At 38.7% G+C, this 21,100-nt stretch overlaps 2 protein-coding genes and 1 long non-coding RNA gene across 5 annotated transcripts in view; 2 read left to right on the top strand and 1 right to left on the bottom strand.

Moving 5' to 3' along the window:
• The window catches only part of LOC306831812 (connector enhancer of kinase suppressor of ras 2-like), a 31,556-nt gene extending 25,226 nt beyond the window's left edge, over nt 1-6,330 (top strand). For all 3 annotated transcript variants that reach the window (XM_079356051.1, XM_079356050.1, XM_079356049.1), the window contains exons 19-22: nt 1,134-1,234; nt 1,319-1,805; nt 4,729-4,928; nt 5,022-6,330. In XM_079356051.1, coding sequence (XP_079212177.1) covers nt 1,134-1,234; nt 1,319-1,805; nt 4,729-4,928; nt 5,022-5,069 — 836 coding nt within the window. In that variant the 3' untranslated portion in view covers nt 5,070-6,330. The remainder of the gene's footprint in view (nt 1-1,133; nt 1,235-1,318; nt 1,806-4,728; nt 4,929-5,021) is intronic.
• Nucleotides 6,331-7,445: 1,115 nt separating this feature from the next.
• LOC306831441 (15-hydroxyprostaglandin dehydrogenase [NAD(+)]) lies at nt 7,446-15,092 on the bottom strand. Its single transcript, XM_079355551.1, has 7 exons — nt 14,720-15,092; nt 12,811-12,934; nt 11,365-11,471; nt 10,988-11,084; nt 10,701-10,777; nt 9,497-9,654; nt 7,446-8,168 (listed from the first exon to the last, which is right to left on the bottom strand). The coding sequence occupies exons 1-7, from the start codon at nt 14,810-14,812 to the stop codon at nt 8,051-8,053; spliced, it is 774 nt and encodes a 257-aa protein (XP_079211677.1). The 5' UTR covers nt 14,813-15,092; the 3' UTR covers nt 7,446-8,050.
• LOC306831442 lies at nt 8,889-19,820 on the top strand. The gene is made up of 3 exons (XR_013780085.1): nt 8,889-9,200; nt 10,962-11,060; nt 19,316-19,820. It is a non-coding gene; the product is annotated as an uncharacterized lncRNA (long non-coding RNA).
• Nucleotides 19,821-21,100: the final 1,280 nt, after the last annotated feature.

The raw sequence follows: 21,100 nt of genomic DNA, 5'->3' as shown, positions 1-21,100 counted from the left end.
ATGCCAAAGAGACTCTGTTGTAGTTCTCTCTGGTCGAAATGTGTACACCTGTTGACATTAAGCACAGGTTTAAATCTATAAACCGTGTATAACCGTTTAACTGATGATTCATGCATTGATATTTATTTTGCCTTGTCTTTACTCACCCTGGTTTAAATTTGCTATCACATGTTCACTGTAGTAATTTAGCTCGAACATGCAGAAAACATGGAGCTGACGGCTTCTGGCCCTGTGGCTTTAACACACAACAAGCACATGAACTGTCCTCATACCTTGTCTCACTTTTTAATATGTGTCAAGAAAAGCGTGTTCTTGAAATAATGATTGACACAGGATGAGCATGCTGTCCAAATAGCTGCGGAAATTTAATATCGAGGCAGATGTCTCTGAAATTATGGGATTTAAGTCAAAAACCAAGAAAACTAATCCTGATGGAAAGAATTCACTACATTTTGAGATCAGTGGTAGAGGATTCCTTTTACACCTGCACTTCTGTTTTAAGCAGCTCTGCTTTGAGCTGAATGGAAATGCCCCTTCATGAAGGCATGCTTGATATTGAAACATTCTGCTGTTCTTTGGCATCCGTAAATGGACAGGAAATAACGTAACTAACCTACTTAGAAACTCTGCAGAAAAAAGGTGGGAGGTGGGTGTGATCGGGTTTGTCATTGCTTTGATGAAGAGGGGGCTTCATCCTGCAAAGACAAGTTGCTAAATAGGATCCATAACACCTCCAGAAACTTACCAGGAAGTTCTCACTTTTGAGATTCCTCCTTCTTCACACTCAGCCTCAACAGCAGTCAGACGTGGACTTCACACCTACACCACACCAACGCTGCAGCTACACCTTTCTGAACACTTACTCATACACAGAGCTGATCTTCCTGACCTGATACAGCAGGGAAAAAGCCAAATCTGCCATAAAATGTAGATGAATATATGATTTATTAATCCCTGAGGAGTCTCAGCCAATCCACAGTACATCCAGGTGGGAATATTCTAAAGCATACTGTAACTGTTTTATTATACACATAGTTATGTAAAGGCTTTTCTTTCTGCAGCAATTTAAAGAGTTTGTTTTATTATATTTCTATATAATTTATAACACGACACCGTCTCTTCATTCATGACAGATTACTGGAGTGAAAGTGATCATGAGGAAATGGAAATGCCATCAATGCCCAAACAGGACAGTCCACCACCACCTTACGACACATTTCCGAGAGCGTCTTCAGTGAGTCTGAAGTCCCTTTCAAAAGATGGATATCATCTCAAAGGGAAAAAACTTTTTACTAACTAACCATCTGTTTGTGTTTAGGTGAGTCCCTACCTGGAACCCAAACGGGGCCATCTCTCCTCCTCAGACACATTCCAGTCCCGCTCCTCTCATGAGGAGTTCCACTCTGAGCCTCTCGACGGCATCGGCAGCAACAACGGTGTCTCCCCTGGGCAGAAGTCGAGCGGCCACAGAAACTCCTGGCAGGACCAGATGGAGAGCAACGCCAGGATGCACTACCTGCAGACGTTTCCCATGGAGGGAAGCCTGATCTCCGAGGACAGGGACCAGCTAGCGATGGAGTACCGCAGACAGTCTACACTGCCGGCACAGCGAAGCCTGCTGCAGGAGCAGTACAGAGCTCTGCCTCTGCCGCTCAGGGCCAGCATCGACTCAGAGGCAGGAGGGAAACAGCGCAGCTTTACGCTACCCAGAGACAGTGGGCTTCACGCCATCCTGGCTGCCACCACCAACGCGTCTGATCAGAGAGAGCCACGACATTACCAACTGGAGCGACCCAGGGACACAGGTCAGAAGCTGAGCACCACATGTTTTTACCTGAACAACTGGCAGTGCTGTAGGACTGGAAGGGGGGGGGGGGGGGTCTTAGGAGGCAGTATGTGATGTAAAAAGAATGACACAGAAGTAGCCAGTGCATCAGTGCGACGTGTAGTTTGACCAAAAGTCAAGACCCAGCTCAAATACAGTACTACAGCACTACCAGGTCGTACTGGTACTCTCAACATAGTCTGTACTGCAGCTGATACAGTGTGCACTTTGCATGCAGTCTGCTTATGACTGGCACAGACGAGATCATCAAAACAATTGCGCCTTGAACTTTGATACACTTTTGAATATCAGTGAGTATCAGTAGCCCTTCAGTCTGTGCTTTCTCTGAGGCTCAGTTAATGTGACATCTCTTCAGCTGTGCAAAGAATTATGGGTCAGAATGACCAGAGAGCATGTTGACGTGCATACTGCAGAATGTGAACGAATGGAGTTGAACATTACTGATGTGTTTGACATACGATTAATGGGACGTACTAAGCCTTGGCCAGAATGTGAATGTCCCTTGTATACATATAAACCTAATCAGTTCAAACTGTGGTAAAGGATTAATATTGGGAACCGATGCAGAAAGCATTAATTGAGATAAAGGAATAACACGTTTGACTTTATCACTTCATCTTTTCTAATTCTTTTGTCCACCGTTACTCACAGATCAATCTTTTCATCTGCAGAGTGTTGAGCACGTGTTCGTATTTGTCGTTGATTATTTCATTAAACCCGCTAACATGTTGCCAGAGCCAGCAAATGTCAGAGGTTGAATATGTGCTATTATTGCTTTATTGGATTGGATTTGCAGCCAGCCCACTTTCAGCCCCTTTGAGACCTCCGGGGCAGTTGTCTAAGTGAGATAAAATTTAGTGTCTTATTTGATCGTGATCTATGTTGGCAGCCCACTCTCTCTCCCTCACACACTCATGCTCACTCTTTCTCTCCCCCTTCTTGTCTCTCTCTCGCACAATCGAGATGTCACTCTGCCTCTCGGCAATATTTGAATGGTGAAGTGAGGAGGAATCCTTTCAGCCCATATTAGTGTTGAATCTTGAAGAGGAAAAAAAAATGTGCCCAAGGCTCCTTTCTCCTTGTCCTCATTTATCTACTCCTCCACCATTGACTCTTTCCACCACTGCCTGTAAATGCAAGAAAGGAGCACAAAACAGGCAGCAAATAAAGCATGATACATTTCAAAGCTCGGCCCCAAAGCTTCAGGATGAACCACCCTACTTCCAAAACACAAAGTAAAGGGACAGCTAACAGAGTCAGAGGCTAGCAGTGTATACAGTATATGTGCAGTGTTAGTTGTATACCAACAGAGGGCAGTGAGTATAAATCAGAGACACGGTGGGTCCAGGTTTATTAGAAACATTTATGAGCTGTGCACAAAATGTTGTACATCCAATTCTCCTTAAAGACTGTAGCATGATGTAGATATGTACCAGGGACATGAACCATGTAACGTATGTAAATGTAAATGGAACAAACTCATGCATCATGTGAGCCTTTCATGAAATCTGTATATCCACTCTGAGTAAAGGGAGAGTACAGTGCATACTGTCGGGTAGAAAAAAAAGAGATAACTGAGGAGAACTAATGTGAAAAGTAAATATTGGGAATAGGAATAAGACTAAACACATTAATAGAGCTTTCAGAAGTAAAACAAAGTATAAAGTGGACCTTCAATGTGTGAAAGCATTATGCAACTGTCCTTACAATTAAACTAATATTTGATGTCTCTATTTTTTTAGACTTTTTTGCACGTCATTGTACGTATATGCACATTTTAATTTACAGATAGTATATTTTGTTTGCTGTGATCGCCTATGTTTTCAGCACTGAGACTTAAAACTAAATGTTTTATTCCCAACTTTGTTCTCTGAATCTAACAACATGTAAGCAGATCAAATTATGTCAAAAAGGTTTCTATTTCCAATTCATCACACTCCAGAGTCATTCATAGCTACTTGCAGTTTCACATTGCTTTATTTATGTTACAGATCCAATGAAGGTTTGTTATTTTACAACATAAGATTTTGCATGTAAATATTTGAAAAGCTAATCAGATATTAAGTAATATTAACCAGGTGAGGAGGCTCCTGGTTTCAAATCCCTGTTGGACAGGACCTTTCTGTGTGGTGGTAAGACCTGAAGTGATGGGTTGATACAGTGATTAAAACAACAGACAATTGTTTTGACTCATTGATCAAACTAAGAGAAAATGTGATGCTCTGAGCTTGTCCAGCTAGGGAAATTGCCTTTGTGTTAAATTTGAATCAACTGAGTGCTTCTGATATAACAACATTTTTGTAGACTAAACAACATCCAGACCATTACCTATTTAAATAATCCAACTAGAACTTAAACTTGCAACATAGTGTTTTTGCCGTGTGTTAAATCACTTTCATCTATCACTAAGTGTACCGGATACATGTCCACTGCTTTATGTAACCCACAGACAGAGCTTCATCTCAGTCTTTGCATGTCGCCTGAACCCTGGCACTGTCATCAGGAAACAAATTCATCTAAAAAACTTAACAGCAACATTTCTTTCCAGGGAAATGTCTGTCAGGATAATCCGCTGCCCTTGCTGTCAGATTTATTTTTGAGTCACTTCGCCAGCCACTTGTTAGCTCGGCTCTCTGCCATTTCCTGCTGGGCAGGTAGCAAACAGTCAGTTTGTGTGAATGTGTGGGCAGAGAGAGGCTGCCTTTAGGTTGTTATAATGGAAAAGTGAGACATTCACTGCTAAAATGATGTTGATGAAGTTCATGTCTATGAAATGTGTTTGTTCAGTATAGAACAGACAAAAAAAAATAGCTGGCTCTTTTCTCCTTCGTTATAATTTTGGTGCAGTGTATGGTGAATTCTGTTGGTCTCCTTCTATCCAGGCCTTGGGCGGGACTGCAGGATGCAGGCGGACTCTCTTGGAGATTTGTACCGGGCTCTGGAGCAGACCAGTCTGTCCACCTCGGCTGACCACAGATCGGCCAGTCGCCTGGAGTACAAGCGCTCATTTGTTCGTAGAGTCAACGACCCCTTGCTGAATGACAAGCTTCATCGCCTCAGGGTCCTCCATAGCTCACTCAAGGTATAACAGCCGTGTACAATATAGCACATAAATGTAACTCCAGAATGTACTGATCACGAACTGATTGCTGATTTTTACCCTTTGTCTTTGCAGAATGTCCCTCTGCAAGACACACACCGCTCACTGGGTTATTTAGGGTGAAGATCAGTGTACTGATTCAACCTAACATATTGCCTCTGCTTGTGCCTCACCCAGCCGGCATCCTCTGCTGGAGATAAAAGGCACAAAAAGCTTTCCCTGCTCGGCTCTACTTCTCCTTTCCTTTAACTGCTCCTCAACCTTGGACAACATGGAGGAGCACAAAGACTTCTTGCCCCTCTGCACATGATCTCTCTCTCTCTCTCTCTCTCTCTGTCTCTCTCTGTCTCTCTGTCTCTCTCTCTCTCTCTCTCTCTCTCTCTCTCTGTCTCTCTCTCTCTCTCTCTCTCTCTCTCTCTCTCTCTCTCTCTCTCTCTCTCTCTCTCTCAAAATCTCTATACAAAACAATATATAATATACATATAAATATAATAATTGAGGGCTGTTACAGATGGCAAAAATGAAATCTTGGCTGACAAGATACCTCAGCAGAGTCAAAGGGTTTATGACAGAGTTCTGGCATTTTGTTTTTGTGTCTGAAACGTGTTGGAGAGCTTTGTAAATCATCGCTCGCATGCATGGCCACCTCCCCTTCCTTCTGTTGAATTGTGTTGAACATTACGCTGCAGTTGTGTACAAATACTAAGTAGGCAAAAGCTATTTTGGATGCACACAACATGTTGACATGCATGTATGTACGATTTAAGGGTGTGTTTTTTCCATCAGTGTACAGGACGTTAAGCATTTATATAAATATTTAATATTAAACTACAACCGTGACTACACAATGTTTGGGGGTACTTGTACAAATTGTAAATCAAGTGCTGTGCCTCAGTGATTGTGAATGTACATTGTACTTTTCCAAGACAGACGAGAGGTGATAAAGAAAGCAAGCTATCCCTTAAAACAGGAGCACACAAAAACATAGAACGCTTGGCAATAAAAAGGAGTAATGTAAATTTTGAAGGAATGATCAGAATAGATGTCTATTTTTGTATGCATGCCGTCTACCTAATTGATTGTAAATCAGTTTTGTAATTCTAAGTGCGTTTTGGTCTGGAGCATACCGTTGTTGACCCTCCTTCCTGCCACCACAACTTTGTGTTTTAAAGACTTATTTTGCTATTTGACCCCAAGAGTTTTTTTTTAGTGTTGGCGACAAGAAGACAAATATCTGTATTTATTAAGTGTTTAATGTACAAGCATGCTTTGTATAACTAAAACACATTACCATGCCATTTGAAATTGACTGACATTGCACAAGTGTGCCACATTGTAGCTCCATGACTTTTTTATGAATAAAGTATGGCATGGGCACACATGAGCCATTGTTAATAGTTTTTCAACATGATTACATTAATCAGAGGTATTTTCAGAAAACGACTCCAGCATTGATATATTAACAAACACTTCACACATGAACCACTTTACCCCCAGAGCCTTTAAAAAGCTGTGAAGTAAGACACAGATCTAATTCATTCTCTGTTGGCTGACTTCGTAGCTGTCAGGGATAAGTAAAATCCTCACTGAAGTAGAAGTACATGAGAAGTAAGCAGGAATAAGAAATCTCTCCTAAAATTGATTATTTAAAAATATTTAAACTATTAATATTTATTTATACTCATAGAAAAGTACGATTCAGGATAAGATCTGGTTTTTGTCTCAACTGTCTCCTTGACAAAAAAAACTCAAGTTAAGACCAAAAGTCGATCTTGTCCATCTTCTCATTTGTCTCTGGGACAATCCAGAGACATAAAAACGTTTTGTGCCACAGTGAGCCCTGTGTGAGAGCTCTGTTATTTCTTACAGTGGTTTCATTCAAAGATCTCAGCCTGAAGAAAAATAGATAGCGGGCTCTCTTGAATTTGTCTTGAAATGAAGGTTCAGTCTACAGTCCAAGTTCTCTGTGCTGTCTTCCAGGTGTCTCATTCTTAGATCTCTGCGTAAGACAAGATAAGGCAAGTTGCAAGCTCAGTCCCTGTGGAAGACCTGATCAGGCTGGGTACTATTACTATAAGAATGTCCAATGGATTGCAACCCTGCTCAGTGAGTGGGTATTGAATTATTTTATTTCTGAACATTGATTACATTTCCTGCTGTGCCAGATTACCTGTCCAATCCCATTTTCCATCTCACCCTATGGTCTCTGGAGACAATTACTTGTCTTCCCACACCCAATTCAAATATGGTGGCTATTTTTATTTTGAAGTCATTAATCTGGAGGAGTTTGATTAATGTATTGTCTATCTACTGACCATTTTCAGACTCTTTTCTTGAGCAGTTAAATCATATACGAGACATACTTGACTTCAGGTTTCTATAAGAAGCTACAGTTTAACTTTATAGTATCTTCTTATATTGCATATTTGTTCTTTTTTTATATATTTTTTTCAAACTTATTAAATAAATAGGCACAAAATGAAATATGATTCGGCATGCTTATTTGAATATGAACATTTTAACATTAGAAACTAATGTGAGCACAAAAGGTCAAATGACCAGGAAGCTATTTTGAGAGCATAGATTTACATTTCAAAAATAATACAAGATAGTATATAAAGAACACATAAAATAAGGTTTCTCTCATCAAAGTATGGATAAAGAGTATAACTTAATTTCAGGACAAAAGGTCACCTTGAGGCTTTTAAAAATGCTTTAACAAAAGTGCAAAAAGCACAAAAACATGCAGAGGTAGGTTGAGACAACATTTCAAATATGCCAAGTTTGTTCCATCACTGTTTATGGTTTTACACAAAAGACAAAGCACAGCATTATGCATATCCATTTATTTAAAAAAAAAAAACAAGCATTAGACTATAGGCTAGCATGTGCAGAATAAAATAAGAATATATTACTTAAAAGGTCCAATTCAACTCAGATATGTCATGTCAACTATTGAGGTGACAATTAGAGATGTCAACCCAGTTTTCAGTTCCTTGGCATAAGAGCCAAATATTTTCATTTCATATTATTTGACATTTATTGTAGTTAGAATGTCAAAGACAATAATCATAAAATGAAGCACAGTCTGACATGGCCAGGATCTACTGTAATGCAGGGAAAGTCATGTATTTCTTGGATTTAGACATCACCATGAGGGCCTGCCCGTTCTTCGTCTCATCCATCACTAGTTCGAGGAGGCACTCCGCTACCTGTGACACACTGGAAATAAAATGAAGTCAATTTAATTTGAGTTAAAATAAGTTAAAAATAATCATACCAGGTCAAGTTAATAAACTTAACATTGTCTATATTAGAGACCATTCAGTTTGTGTTCTTGATAATGTCGTAAATGGAAGATTAACGAACAAAAACTTGTAATTGCGTCACGATTAAATAAAATGTCCAGAAAGTCCAACAAAATCCAAAAGGAGAAACGAGGAAGAACAACAAGGAGCCACGAGGAAGTAACGCAACTGACAACAAGAGGGAAGGAACACTGAGGGCCTTTTTCAAAGCAACCCCTACTCCCTACAGACATATGGGCAGACAGAAAGGTCTGGTGGAGGGTTTTACAACCCACTACCGCTCCACGCTAATTTGTTTGGGACGGACTTAATATGGCAGACCCTCCACATGGACGTGCAGACGGAGAGATAGTGGGTAGGGAGAGAGTGTAGTGTCTGGTTTGAAAAAGACCCTGAGACTAAATACACAGGGGCGATCAAACACAGGTGAGACTAAACGTCACGGGAGAAGACAAGGATGGCAATCAGAACTGGGGGAAAAACACACAAGGGCAGAAGGAAAGACAAGAAACACTGGGGACAAGAACTACAAAATGAATCAGGAAACACTGAAGACACGAAGAGAACTCAAGAATGGGACAAAAAAATACTGATTGTCGTGATTTAGTTTTGAGTTGACTTGTTTTCAGTGTATTCATGTCTTCTCCCTGTGACTCTCTGTGTTTTCTTACATTCTTCAGCGGTCCATGTTTCACTTTGTAGTTCTCAGTGTCTGCTTTCCTGCTTTTCTGTGTTTCCCTCCTGTTTGATTACTCTCACCTGTCTCATTAGTCTCACCTGTATCTGATTACCCCGTGTCTATTTAGTCTCAGTGCTTCTTCCCCTCTGTGTCAGTTCATTGTCGTTTGTAGTCCTCTGTAGTATGTTGTTTATCGTTTGTCTCCCTGTGATTCACCTCTTTTTCTCCTTGTGGATTTTCTGTTGGATTTTTGAAGAACTTTGTTTTGTGAGTAGTTTTGTTTTCCTTTTTGTCTAAATCTTTTGTTGCTGCACTCGGGTCCTCTTCCCCTGTTTTTTGACCCGTGATTGTGACAAGAATAAAGAAACACGAGGATAAGAAATTACAAAATATAAAAGGTAACCCTAAATACTAAATTCGTAATAAACAACACGTGAAAAAAAAAAAAACATACGAAAAAAAAAAAGACAACTAAACAGCAAAACAAGGCATTATCAAACTAAGCAAGAATAAACCATGACAAAAGAGGCCCTTTAAAAAAAATGGAAGAAGTCAAAATTCACCTGCACGTTTCCATTTTTTCTGCCAGTTGTTTGGTTGCATCAGTCAAGGCGGAAAACTTCCCCAGTCTGGCTGGAATATTGGTGAAAAGGTCAGTTTGGACAAAACCTGGGCAGAGGACGTTGACACGTATATTGTAGCCCAAGGCAGAAGAAGCAGCCTAGTAAACGGCAAAAAACACACAATTAATTACAGTAGAGTTAGATGTTGGCCAATTTCCTATAGCATTATATTCAAGGAGAGTGGGGCCTGGCTAGTCTCACCCTGACTGAACAGGTGTTAATCAGTGGAAAAATACCGCCATCTGTCGATCTGTCCGAACTACCAGAGGAACAATCTGTTCAAAAGTGTTTACGTGTTTCATCTAATAAGCGCACCTCGGTGAGCAAGGAAGATAGCTATCTAGCTAATAAGTTAAGCTAATGTCATAAATACAAGCAAGAGCTCAAATCATCAGCTGCCGTCCACAGAGAGTGGATCAACATCATCTTCAGCCAGTGAAACAAGGCCAGTTTGTTGTTCCTGGATAGTAAATGTGCCTGTGACTATGAGGTGACCTTTAATGACCTGGCAAGTATAAGCCACAGTCAGCTTGATAGAATTGACGATGGTTAGCTTGGACGCAATGCAAGTGCATTACCCTTTATTTAGAGTTATTCCTAAAGTGGGAAAATTTTAACCAGCAACATTTGGCCATTAAGACAGAAAACTGTTGTATCCCACGTTTTCCTGTAGTGTGTGGAGTGTTTTGTTTAGTCACCCAGGCACTACTTATAAAACCTCTCACTTAGTAAAGATGCTCGAGTCGCCACTCCACGTAGCCAATCATGGCGTAGTACTTGTCACAGTTTACCAAGAAACTTGATGCTTGTTACATGGTCATCATAACAGACACAAAAGCTCATTTGTGGGCGTAAATTGCGTGTATGTTTCTGCTGAGTGTTGTGATATGTAGCAGGAAAAAAAATTGCCAAAAGCCAAAATGACCAAATCGATGCACTTAGAAATATAAACAACCTACATTGATCCTGATTCTGAAATGACAGTTTCTTATAATGGCAGTCATGTGATCACCAGCTAGTGTACAACATTTCTTTACGTTTGCTTGAAAATAAATCTGATTGCTGGTTATAATATTCTCCGCTAATTCTTGTGTAAAGATCTCAGAGATATTCCTCTGTCTAGTCTTTAATCATTGGTACCTACCGCCATGGCTCGAGTGAAACCCACCACACCATGCTTTGTGGCTGTATAGACGGGACAGCTTGGTAGGGGACCTAGACCTGCAAAATATAGTTTCATTAATTTGACTTGGTGTATTGGTGCAAAATAGTCAACAAGGGAAATAAAGCCAAAAATAACAAGAACTTAAATAAAATAAGATATAAGAAGTCAATGACTTGTATATAAAATAGAATATACATTTATAATTTGTTGTATTTATTTATTTTATGATATATGTTTCAGGAAGAATTAACACTTGTTTGTTTTACCTGCCATGGAGGCTGTGTTGATGATGACACCACCCTGACCTCCATTCAACTTGTTCATGTGCTCCAGAGCCAGGTACGTCCCCCTGATAACACCCATCTACAACCAGGAAAGTCAGATTTCATTTGGATGTTGACAGCAGGAATGTCTTTTCTTGTTCAAAAACACTTTTCATTTCTTTGTCCCTGTGATTTGTGTCATGAAACAGAGGAAGCCAAACGTAATTTTAAATTTCTTAATTATTTCCTCGTGATCTAACTGCTGTTAGGAAAGCGATGTAAAGTTTTCTCTTCTGCAGTGGGGCAAATTAAATGTGTCAAATAATTTCCTCGTTGAAGTGGTGTAGCTGAATACATAACTCATATAGTTTGTTTCTTACCAGGTTGATTGAGACAGTTTTCTCCCAAGTATTCTCATTCAAGATGCCAGCATTGTTGCACATGATGTCTATTCCTCCAAAAGTGTCTCTTGTTATCTGTAAGGCCGCTTGAAAGAAGAAAAAAAATTAGTGATTAACTGGTGTTTCTACTCACATTTATGATTATTACATTTGAAAAAAACCTTTTTAGTGTTGCTTCAATCAGTGTAGAGTTGCAGATTAGTCAGTTAATCAGCAACAGAAAATCAATCCGTAAAATCTTTAATGTTGCATAAATCAATTAAATATTTTTCTACAGCATTTTGTTTTAATTTCACCACTTCCAGTGGGGAGATTATTTATTTCTGCCCTTCTAATATTAAACTGATTATATTTAGTTTTTGGACCGTTTATTTTACAAACCATGGCATAAACTGTGGATTATTGATTATAATAACTAATAATCAGTAAATTATTCAATTGTCAACTTTGAATAGAGTATTCAACTTCAGTTCAGTAAGTGCTGTAGCCTTTAAAAGCCCTTTAAAGGAGAAGCATTGCCACTGAGGTCACATCAGGCTTTGTGAGAAGACCGTGCCAAGACTGACTCTTTGGTTTGCCTTTTTAATAACGTGTCTTGTTTCGCTTCTCTTCATTGTGGCTTGTGGTGAAGACAAACCCTGAAAGAGTCCACCCAGATCATTGATGGGCTTGAAGGAGGAGGCCATCATCATGTCCTCAGTCTTTGCCGTAGACTGTGCTTAAGGAGAGGATACAACCCCTATAACCCTTACTCCTGCGTCTCAAAATTGAAGCCAGTGCTGATGCGCTTCCAACCTGCAATATTTTTTAAAGCCAGCAGGGGGAGACTACGGTTGCTAGATCCAGTCAGTTTGACTGAGGAAGCTAAAATGAGGACTTGTCGCTTTTTTTTTTTTTTCCTCAGTACAGGTTGAAACATTCTCCTAAATTTTAAGACTTAATTCTAAAGAAGAAGGAGTACATTTAAGAAATAATGTTCCCAGTTAGAGTGACAGGGAAGTACCGTAGGTCATGCTACCAATAAATGACAAGTTTAACAGACATGAGCATTTCTTAGAGAAACTGTGCCTCTCCATAGTTAACTCTGACAAAACCTGAAACCAACAAACCCTGACTAAACTTCACTATCGTTGTAAACTTCAATATCACTGTAAATGTATAACAGCTTAAGGTGTGGTTGATCTCTGGTGTGTGTGTGTGTGTGTGTGTGTGTGTGTGTGTGTGTGTGTGTGTGTGTGTGTGTGTGTGTGTGTGTGTGTGTGTGTGTGTGTGTGTGTGTGTGTGTGTGTGTGTGTGTGTGTGTGTGTGTGTGTGTGTGTGTGTGTGTGTGTGTGTGTGTGTGTGTGTGTGTGTGTGTGTGTGTGTGTGTGTGTGTGTGTGTGTGTGTGTGTGTGTGTGTGTGTGTGTGTGTGTGTGTGTGTGTACCTTTGGTCTCTTCCTCTGATTCAATATTACATTTCAGGAACAAGGTCTTCTCCTGTCCATACTGCTTCTTGAGAGCCTCCAGTAAAATATTTCCAGCAGTTTCATTAATGTCCAGGAGGGCTACCTGCCACAAAGATGGGCAACAGCTTACACAATTGTTGTGTTAAGTTAATTAAGAACTAATGCAGTCATAAACATGATTCCTGTAAAGGCTTCTACGGTGATCATCCAGGTTACAATATTTCTTTTTTTTGTTTAAATGACTTGAGAGACGTCTTGTTAGATGATAAAGTTGCTTTTACTATAGTTTTGAGTTTAACTTGCTCTTGTATATTTTAGAGTATTGTTTCTATTCTTTTTATGTGTCTCTCAAGAGATATCATTAACTTTTTCTGCAGGTCTATACTTCATAACTTCTCTTCCTTTTCTTACGGCACTGTTTCACTGTGTGGTGGATACTCAAAGAAACGAGCTAGCAGGAAATACTTTCAAAGACTTAATATTCCAATTGAAGAAGAAGAAGATTCTTGCACTACAGCCACTCCACAAAGGGTGTGTTGAGAGAAGGACTTTAGATATTCACATGCAATAAAGTGGACTCTGTCTCTCAGACATGTCAGGATCCAAAGTAAGTACTGAAGCACATGGATAAATCACTTGAGGCTAATATATTTAAGTGCAAAGGACGAATGTTTTGATGCACTGCATCTTCTCTTCCCAGGACTGGACTTTAAGAGCTTTACTGACTGGTCTTTAATGTTTTCTCATGAGGACAAGGGGATTTAAAAATGGCAGTTGGTGATAATGAATTAATTCTTGTTTGACCAATCAACGTACACTAGTGGTGTCCAAACTTTTTTTCTTGCGGGCCAAAATTGTCGCGTTAGAATCGCTCACGGGCCACAGGGTTTTTTTGTTTGTTTTATTTAAATATTGGAAGGAACTTTTGTATTAAGACCTCTTCAAAAAATAATGTAAATACACAATAACTAATTGCAGTGGGAAACTGTTATGTTCTAGTTTTTTTGAAAGAATAGTCAGGCTTTTATAGGTCTCCCTCGCTAACATGAAAAAGAAAAGAACGAAATATGCCATCTGATGAGGCCTGGGGCCAAAATCTTCTGATTCTTCGATTTGAAGTCAAGGGCCACAAAAAAACCACTCAAGGGCCACAAATGGCCCCCGGGCCGCACTTTGGACACCCCTGACGTACACTAACGGTCTGATGACATAGTAAAGCAGGTCCTGATTTGAGTCAGTAGATATCTTACATTTTGTTCCTTTAATCTCTCTTCTGTGTCTTGCTCCATTACAGTTCCCGTTATGCAACACCATTTGTTAGTCATCCATCTGCTTCCTATATGCTGACTTGTTTATGGAACCACTCCTCTAGTTTTTCAGGCTTTGTGTTTAAAACTCTACTGTCCAACAAAGTGAGGGTTATCTTTTCAAATCACTTTAAATAACAGATTTCCACACGCTACTGTGAGCATAAACTGACAAATAAGCTAAATCTGGCATACCATTCGAAGCTCTTAACTCCAGCAAGAAAAAAACAGTGCAAATTGAGATCAGATGTTTAGACATGTTTAAACATTCTTTCAATTGAAATGATTAAAAAAAAACCTAAACTTGTAAAAATAAAAATAAAAACCGAGGCGAACTGGGAAAAAAGAAACATGAGAACACTGATTTAAAAAATAAGTATAGCTTTCAGGAAAACAAAAAAGTTTTCATAGTAGACTAATAGTACAAAGCAAAATAAACAAATACTGTTAACAGGCTACCAGTAACCCATGTCAATTTCACCAAACTATTAGATTCATTACTAGAGATTTACAATAGGCTACAAGAGCCAACCATGGCCTCAAACAAATAAGGGAGCTTTTCCCCTGAGGGCACACTTTACCTTGGCACCGTTTTGCAGAAGTATCTCGGTCATTGCCTTTCCTATCCCCATGGCTGCTCCGGTCACCACTGCTATTTTACCGCATAACGCCATTTCAGCTGCTCGGTCAGAGGAGAGAGGAGATCAGATGTAACCTACTACAGGATCCCTGCACAAAATACAACTTCAGAGAGTTTCTTGTAGAAACTGATTGGCCCCGCCTATCAGGAATCAACTGCGCGTGTCACAACATGTTGGCCTGGACGGTATATCCCATGCAGCCTACTCATGAATGGTGTTTTATGGAAATGTTGCGAGATTAATTATTGAGATCAACGCTCCATAGGCATAACACAAATTACTATTAAGACTGCTAACTTGATACACTTTAACATGCCATTGCACGTTGGTGTTTTCTGTAAATTCCTATGGCTCACAGTTTCACTCTGACGTCTTCAATTCAGCATAATGTGCTATTTGAGTCATCCCTCCACGTGCATAATTAAAAGCTCCAGCTTTTCCAACTAATTACACAAGCTTAAATCCAATCTATAATAAACTATTGGTAGATTTATTTTCAAAATTTAAGAGTGTGTCGTTATTCTATGTTTTCTTTTTTTCAAATCTTTTTTAAATACAAGGATATCAAAAATGTGATCATTTTTGGACGAGTTTAAAAGTGTTTAGAACAAAACGTTCCCTTAAAAATAACAAATTCCTATAATTGGCCACTAGATGGCGATACAGTGCTGTGGTTACATGGATGGCCCATTTTTGTCAGATTTAGTGACTTAGAATTTGTTGAGGGAGCTAAATTATATGGTGTGGTTTTTATTTAGCAATAGAAAGATTATAAAGTGCTTTAATTGTATAACACAGGGTTTACTTCTGCATTTTAATTAGCATCCTTAATGTTTGCATTGACTGTTTAATGTCTGTCTTCACACCTCTTGCACTACACCCACCTCAAAGTGAAGTGAAGTGGACAAGGTCAAATATGAACGTTGCTTAACCATTTAAAGAGACAGCATATACAGTAGAAAACGTTTACCGATATGAGAAACTCATTCCATTTGGTATAATTACAAGAAAAAACAAAAACATTGGTGTATGCTAATGGTAGGCTACATAAGAACAAGAAGTAAATTCCTAAGACTAAAATACCTGAGAGAAAATGATTTTTCTCTGATTTTTCACTCTTTTGGAGAGACACACAGAGACTGAGATAAACACCTGGTCCATAACAGGACTTCAACTGGCTACTCGTAGGTTTCTAACCCAAGGCCCTGAGCCACCCCATGTACAGTGAAAATGTGTGTATTTAGATTGTCTGTGAATACAGGTGAATTCACCTGTTGTTTTTTAAATTGAGGCCATAGCACCAAACCTTGTTATTCCCTGCCCATCTCTTTCCTTTCTTCTGACTCTGTGGAGTCTTTAAAAGCAAATATATATATATATATATATATATATATATATATATATATATATATTTTTTTTTTCTTTCTTTCTTTCTTCTTCTAGCGCATGTGTTTAGCTTTAAAGGGTTAAATTAATAGGCATTGCGTACTTGGCAAGACTGTGAATGCTATTCTAGGTTGTAGAGACCACTAATATGTGGGTATTGAGAGTTCTCTTTCACAACAAGAACCAGACATTTGTTGAATGTAGATAGGAATCAACTGCCTCAATTGATTGATAAATACAGAAAAGGTTTTTTTTATGTGACTGTCCTTTTGTAAAACACACACAAATGTAAAGTGTGTAAATCTCAACAAACAAACATTTGTGTTCACTTGTAAATATGCAGTGACAGTTGCTTTAAAAAAGTTTTGCTTTGTTAAATCTTTATTGAGGTCATCATTGGTTGCCTTATAGCTTAAAGGGATACACACAAACAGTGGCAATACATTAAAAAAATCCACACATTTTTTTAATCTCCCTTTAGGAAACACAAGCTCAAAAATTTAAAATACTCTGTTTAAAGAAGAAGAGGCTAAAAAAACTAACAATTACATCTGGAGCTGACACGAATAACTAAATGTAATTTGACAAAAAAAACACCGCACAATTTATAAATGACAAGGAAATGTGCTTCATTCTCTTGTGAGCACTCTGAGACCACTCTGAAATACCACTAGGTGGCGTGTAGAGTTGTCACATTATGTAAAGTTGTCTATTTGACAGGGCCCATTACATCACACAGAGGTTTCTCAGCTACAAGTTATCATTGATGGACACTGGAAGAGAGAGTTCCATTTGAATCATGTGTGCATACCCTCACTGCTAATATATGTTGTTTTTTTTACTCTTTTTTTACTTTTTCACTTTTTTCTTACTTAAAAGGACATATATGCTTCCAAATGTATGTCACACTGTGAATAAACAAAACAAAACAAAACAAGTGTTTGTGTTTAACGTGAGACTTTTACTTTTTACCAAAAAGGAAAATCATTAATAAACTCTGAAATGACATGTGATCCTACTACGTTTCTGTTTCCAAGTTCAGCTGCTATTCCTAGGGTTTTTAAATATTGTCCACCCCTTGTGAAGGTAAAATACAATTGCCTTAATACAGGATTTGAAAAACCCTGTCTTTTTTCTAAGACTCAATTTCACTTGACCAGATCTTTATGTTAAAACATATTCTCATATACGAAAGGGCAGTAAGCGAGGGGGGAAACAAACTAAACACAAAATCAATGGACATCTTAAAAAAACACAGACTTCTTCAATATGAAGTTCATGTTTCCATTACTGACAGTACAACGTTTAATTGTCCCTCGGAGTTCAATTTTACAGGGGGTCAAGCAGTGTAAGGAACCCAATGTAAAGATATAGGGTATTGATCCAAAAGCCTTTTTTGAGACACATAATTTGTATGTGTTTTTATGAAAAACTTCTTCCCTTTTAACTCTATGCACTCACAAACCAAACCCACAAAGGCCCCCCAAGCTAGTCTTGCTTATGAGGCAAATCCACCATTTAGAAGCTTTCAGCTGTGATTTGCTGACCAGCTGCTGACTTGTGTTTTCATCCTGGTGGCCCATTGCCATTTCACTGGCGATTACACTGCTAAAGAGCTCCAGAGAGCCGGACAATGCCCGAGAGCTTTACATGTCACCAGTGTCATCGGCCACAGAGAATAGAACGTCGCCATTGAACCAATTATCAGCCTGTTTACAGTGAGGGGCCAGGGTGAGGGTGTGTGTGGGTATGTCTACATGTCAAAACCTACAGAGCCTGAATACAAAGGCTTTCGTTTGGGTGTGTGTCGAGATTATGTGGTTTAAGGGTGTGTTAAAGAAACTTAGGCATGAGAGAAGTGTTGGCAGCTTGTTACACCTCAGTGGCCACACATTCTGACCTGTTTGTGTCACTTTGAGAAGGAGTGGCATTTAAACAAACAAACAAACAAACATAACAGAAACAATGTCTTCTGTCCTTTTTTCAAAACTGCTGTTGTGCTATTGAAGTGCTTTTGATACTATTACAAACAGCTTAATGTGTTAGAAGGTTATAACCGAGGTTACAATATGTGTAAATTAAATCATGTCTATTAGAATTTCCTTTTTCTTTTAGGAACAAGAAATGCAGCTTTAAAATTACAACACTCAGAAGCACACAGCTACTATTACAATGCCTTTGTTTCAGAAACCTCCAAAACTAATCATGCTGCCAACAGTATTACTGTGGGCCTATAAAATAACATTTAAGGAGTCATTCCAAACAAAAAGGCAGAACAATAGCCGAAACAAAGAGGCTAAACAAAGGGATCAGTGCATATTACCGCCTCAAGTCTTGAGAGCAGATACCATGCAAAGGAGAAACTACAAAAAAGTGTCAATATTTCTTACAAAAAAGCATTCAAATTTTAAAATGTAACTACTTTGAACCCACGAGTCATTCCCGTTTTTAGCAGCTACCTCTTTAATGCGTTATTCTTGGTTGTCAGGTCTGGTCCAAAATGAAAAAAAAATATTGATAAAACGCTATTGTGAAATATCTTGCAAAATGATGAGCCTTAATTCCCTGTATTTATTCTTAACAAGCGGTTCACTTAGACCAAATAACTTGTGTATCTTAAAGTCCAACTTCACAAAGACTTTTCAAACAACTTTGGCTTTAAAAAGAGGCGTAAACACCTCTGCACTGGTACCTCAGGGATCTCTGCTCGCCTCTCTTCTTTTCTCACCAAACACAGTTTACCATTGTTCAATAATCAAATTCAATTCAGTAATCTTTCATGTTTAGAAAGTCTGACCAGCATATCTAGAAATGGGAGAAAGGACTTTCTTCTGTACAGGTTTAAAAAACAACACTGTGACCTTTTGTTTTGTTCTGGGTGATTAGAAAGTATTTTGTTAAAGTCTTTTTACTCTTTAGAAAGTGTCTTAGTTTATCTTCTGTCTTTTTAATAATTTATTGCTGCAATAATTTACTCGCATTCATTTTTTCTTTTACAATTAAATAGAAAAATCCATATTTCATTATTGTCTAAAAACAATACTTACTTAAGGGATGACTTTTACCCAATACTGATTTGCACAACTGATCATTGTGACTTATTATCGCTCAGTGGAAATCTGACATTTCACTGTTTGCTTTCCCACATAGGGATGAATTGCTGACAACCATGTGACTCAACTGCCAGGGGGCATTCAGCAGCCAGAGGAGAGTGACTGGTCCTGGCTTGTCTAACACACTGCGTTTTGCTTATTAAGAGTGAGATTTCGTGGATTCCAGTGTTGATGTGGGTTGAAGATCCTTCCTGCTTTACATTCTGAGCAAACTAGTTTTTTAGCAGGGGTTTATTTATTTGTGATCACAAATTAACATTCAGTCATGCATTTCTGAATGATACATGATATACGTTTTAAGGTATATTTCTTCTGATCTTCTTCAATTTATTTTTATAGTAGTGCGATACATGTATTTTTTCTTCTGGTTGATGTCAAATACTTTCTGTTATATTCTTCATAAAGGCCTAGTTCAAACATGTTTCTTGTGTGTTTTCTTTGTGTTACTGTAAATGAATACATGCTGTGCAAAACAAAGGCTTTCTAATTTTTTTTCTATAATGTTCAATTGAAAAATAAAATGTATAGCCATTGTTCCACTATTGAAGGTTGACTTATTGTTTCTTGGACTCAAAAGTAAAGTGCTCATCAGATAAGCAGTGATCCAAGGAGGAGTTGTGAAAAGTCTGCGTGTGAATTCAAGACGATGTCAAACACCTCTTTCCTTTTACCTTAATTCACAAAATACTACTTGTTGAACAGTAACAGTGACTTTAGCCATAAATACACATGCAACGCTGCAGTGTAAACTTCAGAAACTGTTGAATTAGTCTAGTAGGCAAAATACCCATCCTGTTTTAAACATCCTGTAGTACAGTCTACAAAAAACAACCAGGACCCCAGCTTTGTAATTACTGACCCATCTCAAAACTACACTCCAAAATACTCGAAAAGGTTCTTGCACATACTGGATACATTTCATTTAGGTTTATAGCTCACACTGAGTCTGTCTTACTCAAAGTCCATAATGATCTCCTCCTCACAGTCAATTCAGGAAACTGTGCTGTCTTGATGTTATTGGACTTGAGAGCCAAATTCGATATTGTCGATCATGCCACTCCAGTTGATCACCTCCAGCATGCGGTTGGTTTTGGAGGCACCATCCTGAATTGGTTCATCTCCTATTTAACAAGCAGTACGTTCTCGGTGAACATAGGCAATTCCATTTCTTCTACAGTTGATCTGTCCTGCAGGGTCCCTCAAGGCTCCATCCTAGACCCTATTCTTTTCTTCATTTACATGCTCCTGCTTAGTAAAATCATAGAAAAGGACAACTTTCTTACCACTGTTATTCAGATGATACCCAATTCTATATACCCTAAAACCAAAAAATCAATCAGACTTTAATTCTCTTACACAGTACCTGGAAGACATCAAATGCTGGATAACCCAAAATCTCTTACAACTGAATAAAAATAAAGTGGTTCTTTTTGGCTAGAAAACAATTCCCCAGTAGTTTAGATCAGCTTTCTTCCCTTATCAAGCCCCACGTTAAGAACCTTGGAGATTCTGCCTTTACACGTCCACGCTTCACATCTTGTTCCACCTCTTGTACTGTAGCTCCCTGTACTCAGGGATCAGCCAATCATCCCTGTCACAACTGCAACTGGTTCAAAATGCTGCAGCCAGGATTCTGTCGGGCTAACAGAAAACAGAGCATTTCATTACTGAATTCATTTTAAGGTTGCATTGTTTGTTTTTAAAGCACTAAATGGCCTGGCGCCCTCATATATTACTGATCTCTTTAGCCCCTACACACCACCCAGACCTCTCAGATCCTTGAACATGGGCCCCCTGGCTGTACCTTTCTCTTGTCATAAAC

The sequence above is a fragment of the Symphodus melops genome, assembly GCF_947650265.1.
Source record: "Symphodus melops genome assembly, chromosome: 11".
Classification (NCBI taxonomy): Eukaryota; Metazoa; Chordata; class Actinopteri; order Labriformes; family Labridae; genus Symphodus; species Symphodus melops.
Note: the sequence above shows the minus strand (reverse complement) of the source record. Positions and strands in the feature narration are given on the sequence as shown.

Bases quoted from the DNA above. Each gene is read 5' to 3' on its own strand.
- LOC306831441 (XM_079355551.1), bottom strand. From the start codon at position 14,812: ATGGCGTTATGCGGTAAAATAGCAGTGGTGACCGGAGCAGCCATGGGG. The intron at 11,085-11,364 runs GTAAGAAACAAA...TCCTGGTTGTAG, and splicing joins AAACTGTCTCAATCAACCTG to ATGGGTGTTATCAGGGGGAC. The intron at 10,778-10,987 runs GTAAAACAAACA...TATATTTTGCAG, and splicing joins CAACACAGCCTCCATGGCAG to GTCTAGGTCCCCTACCAAGC.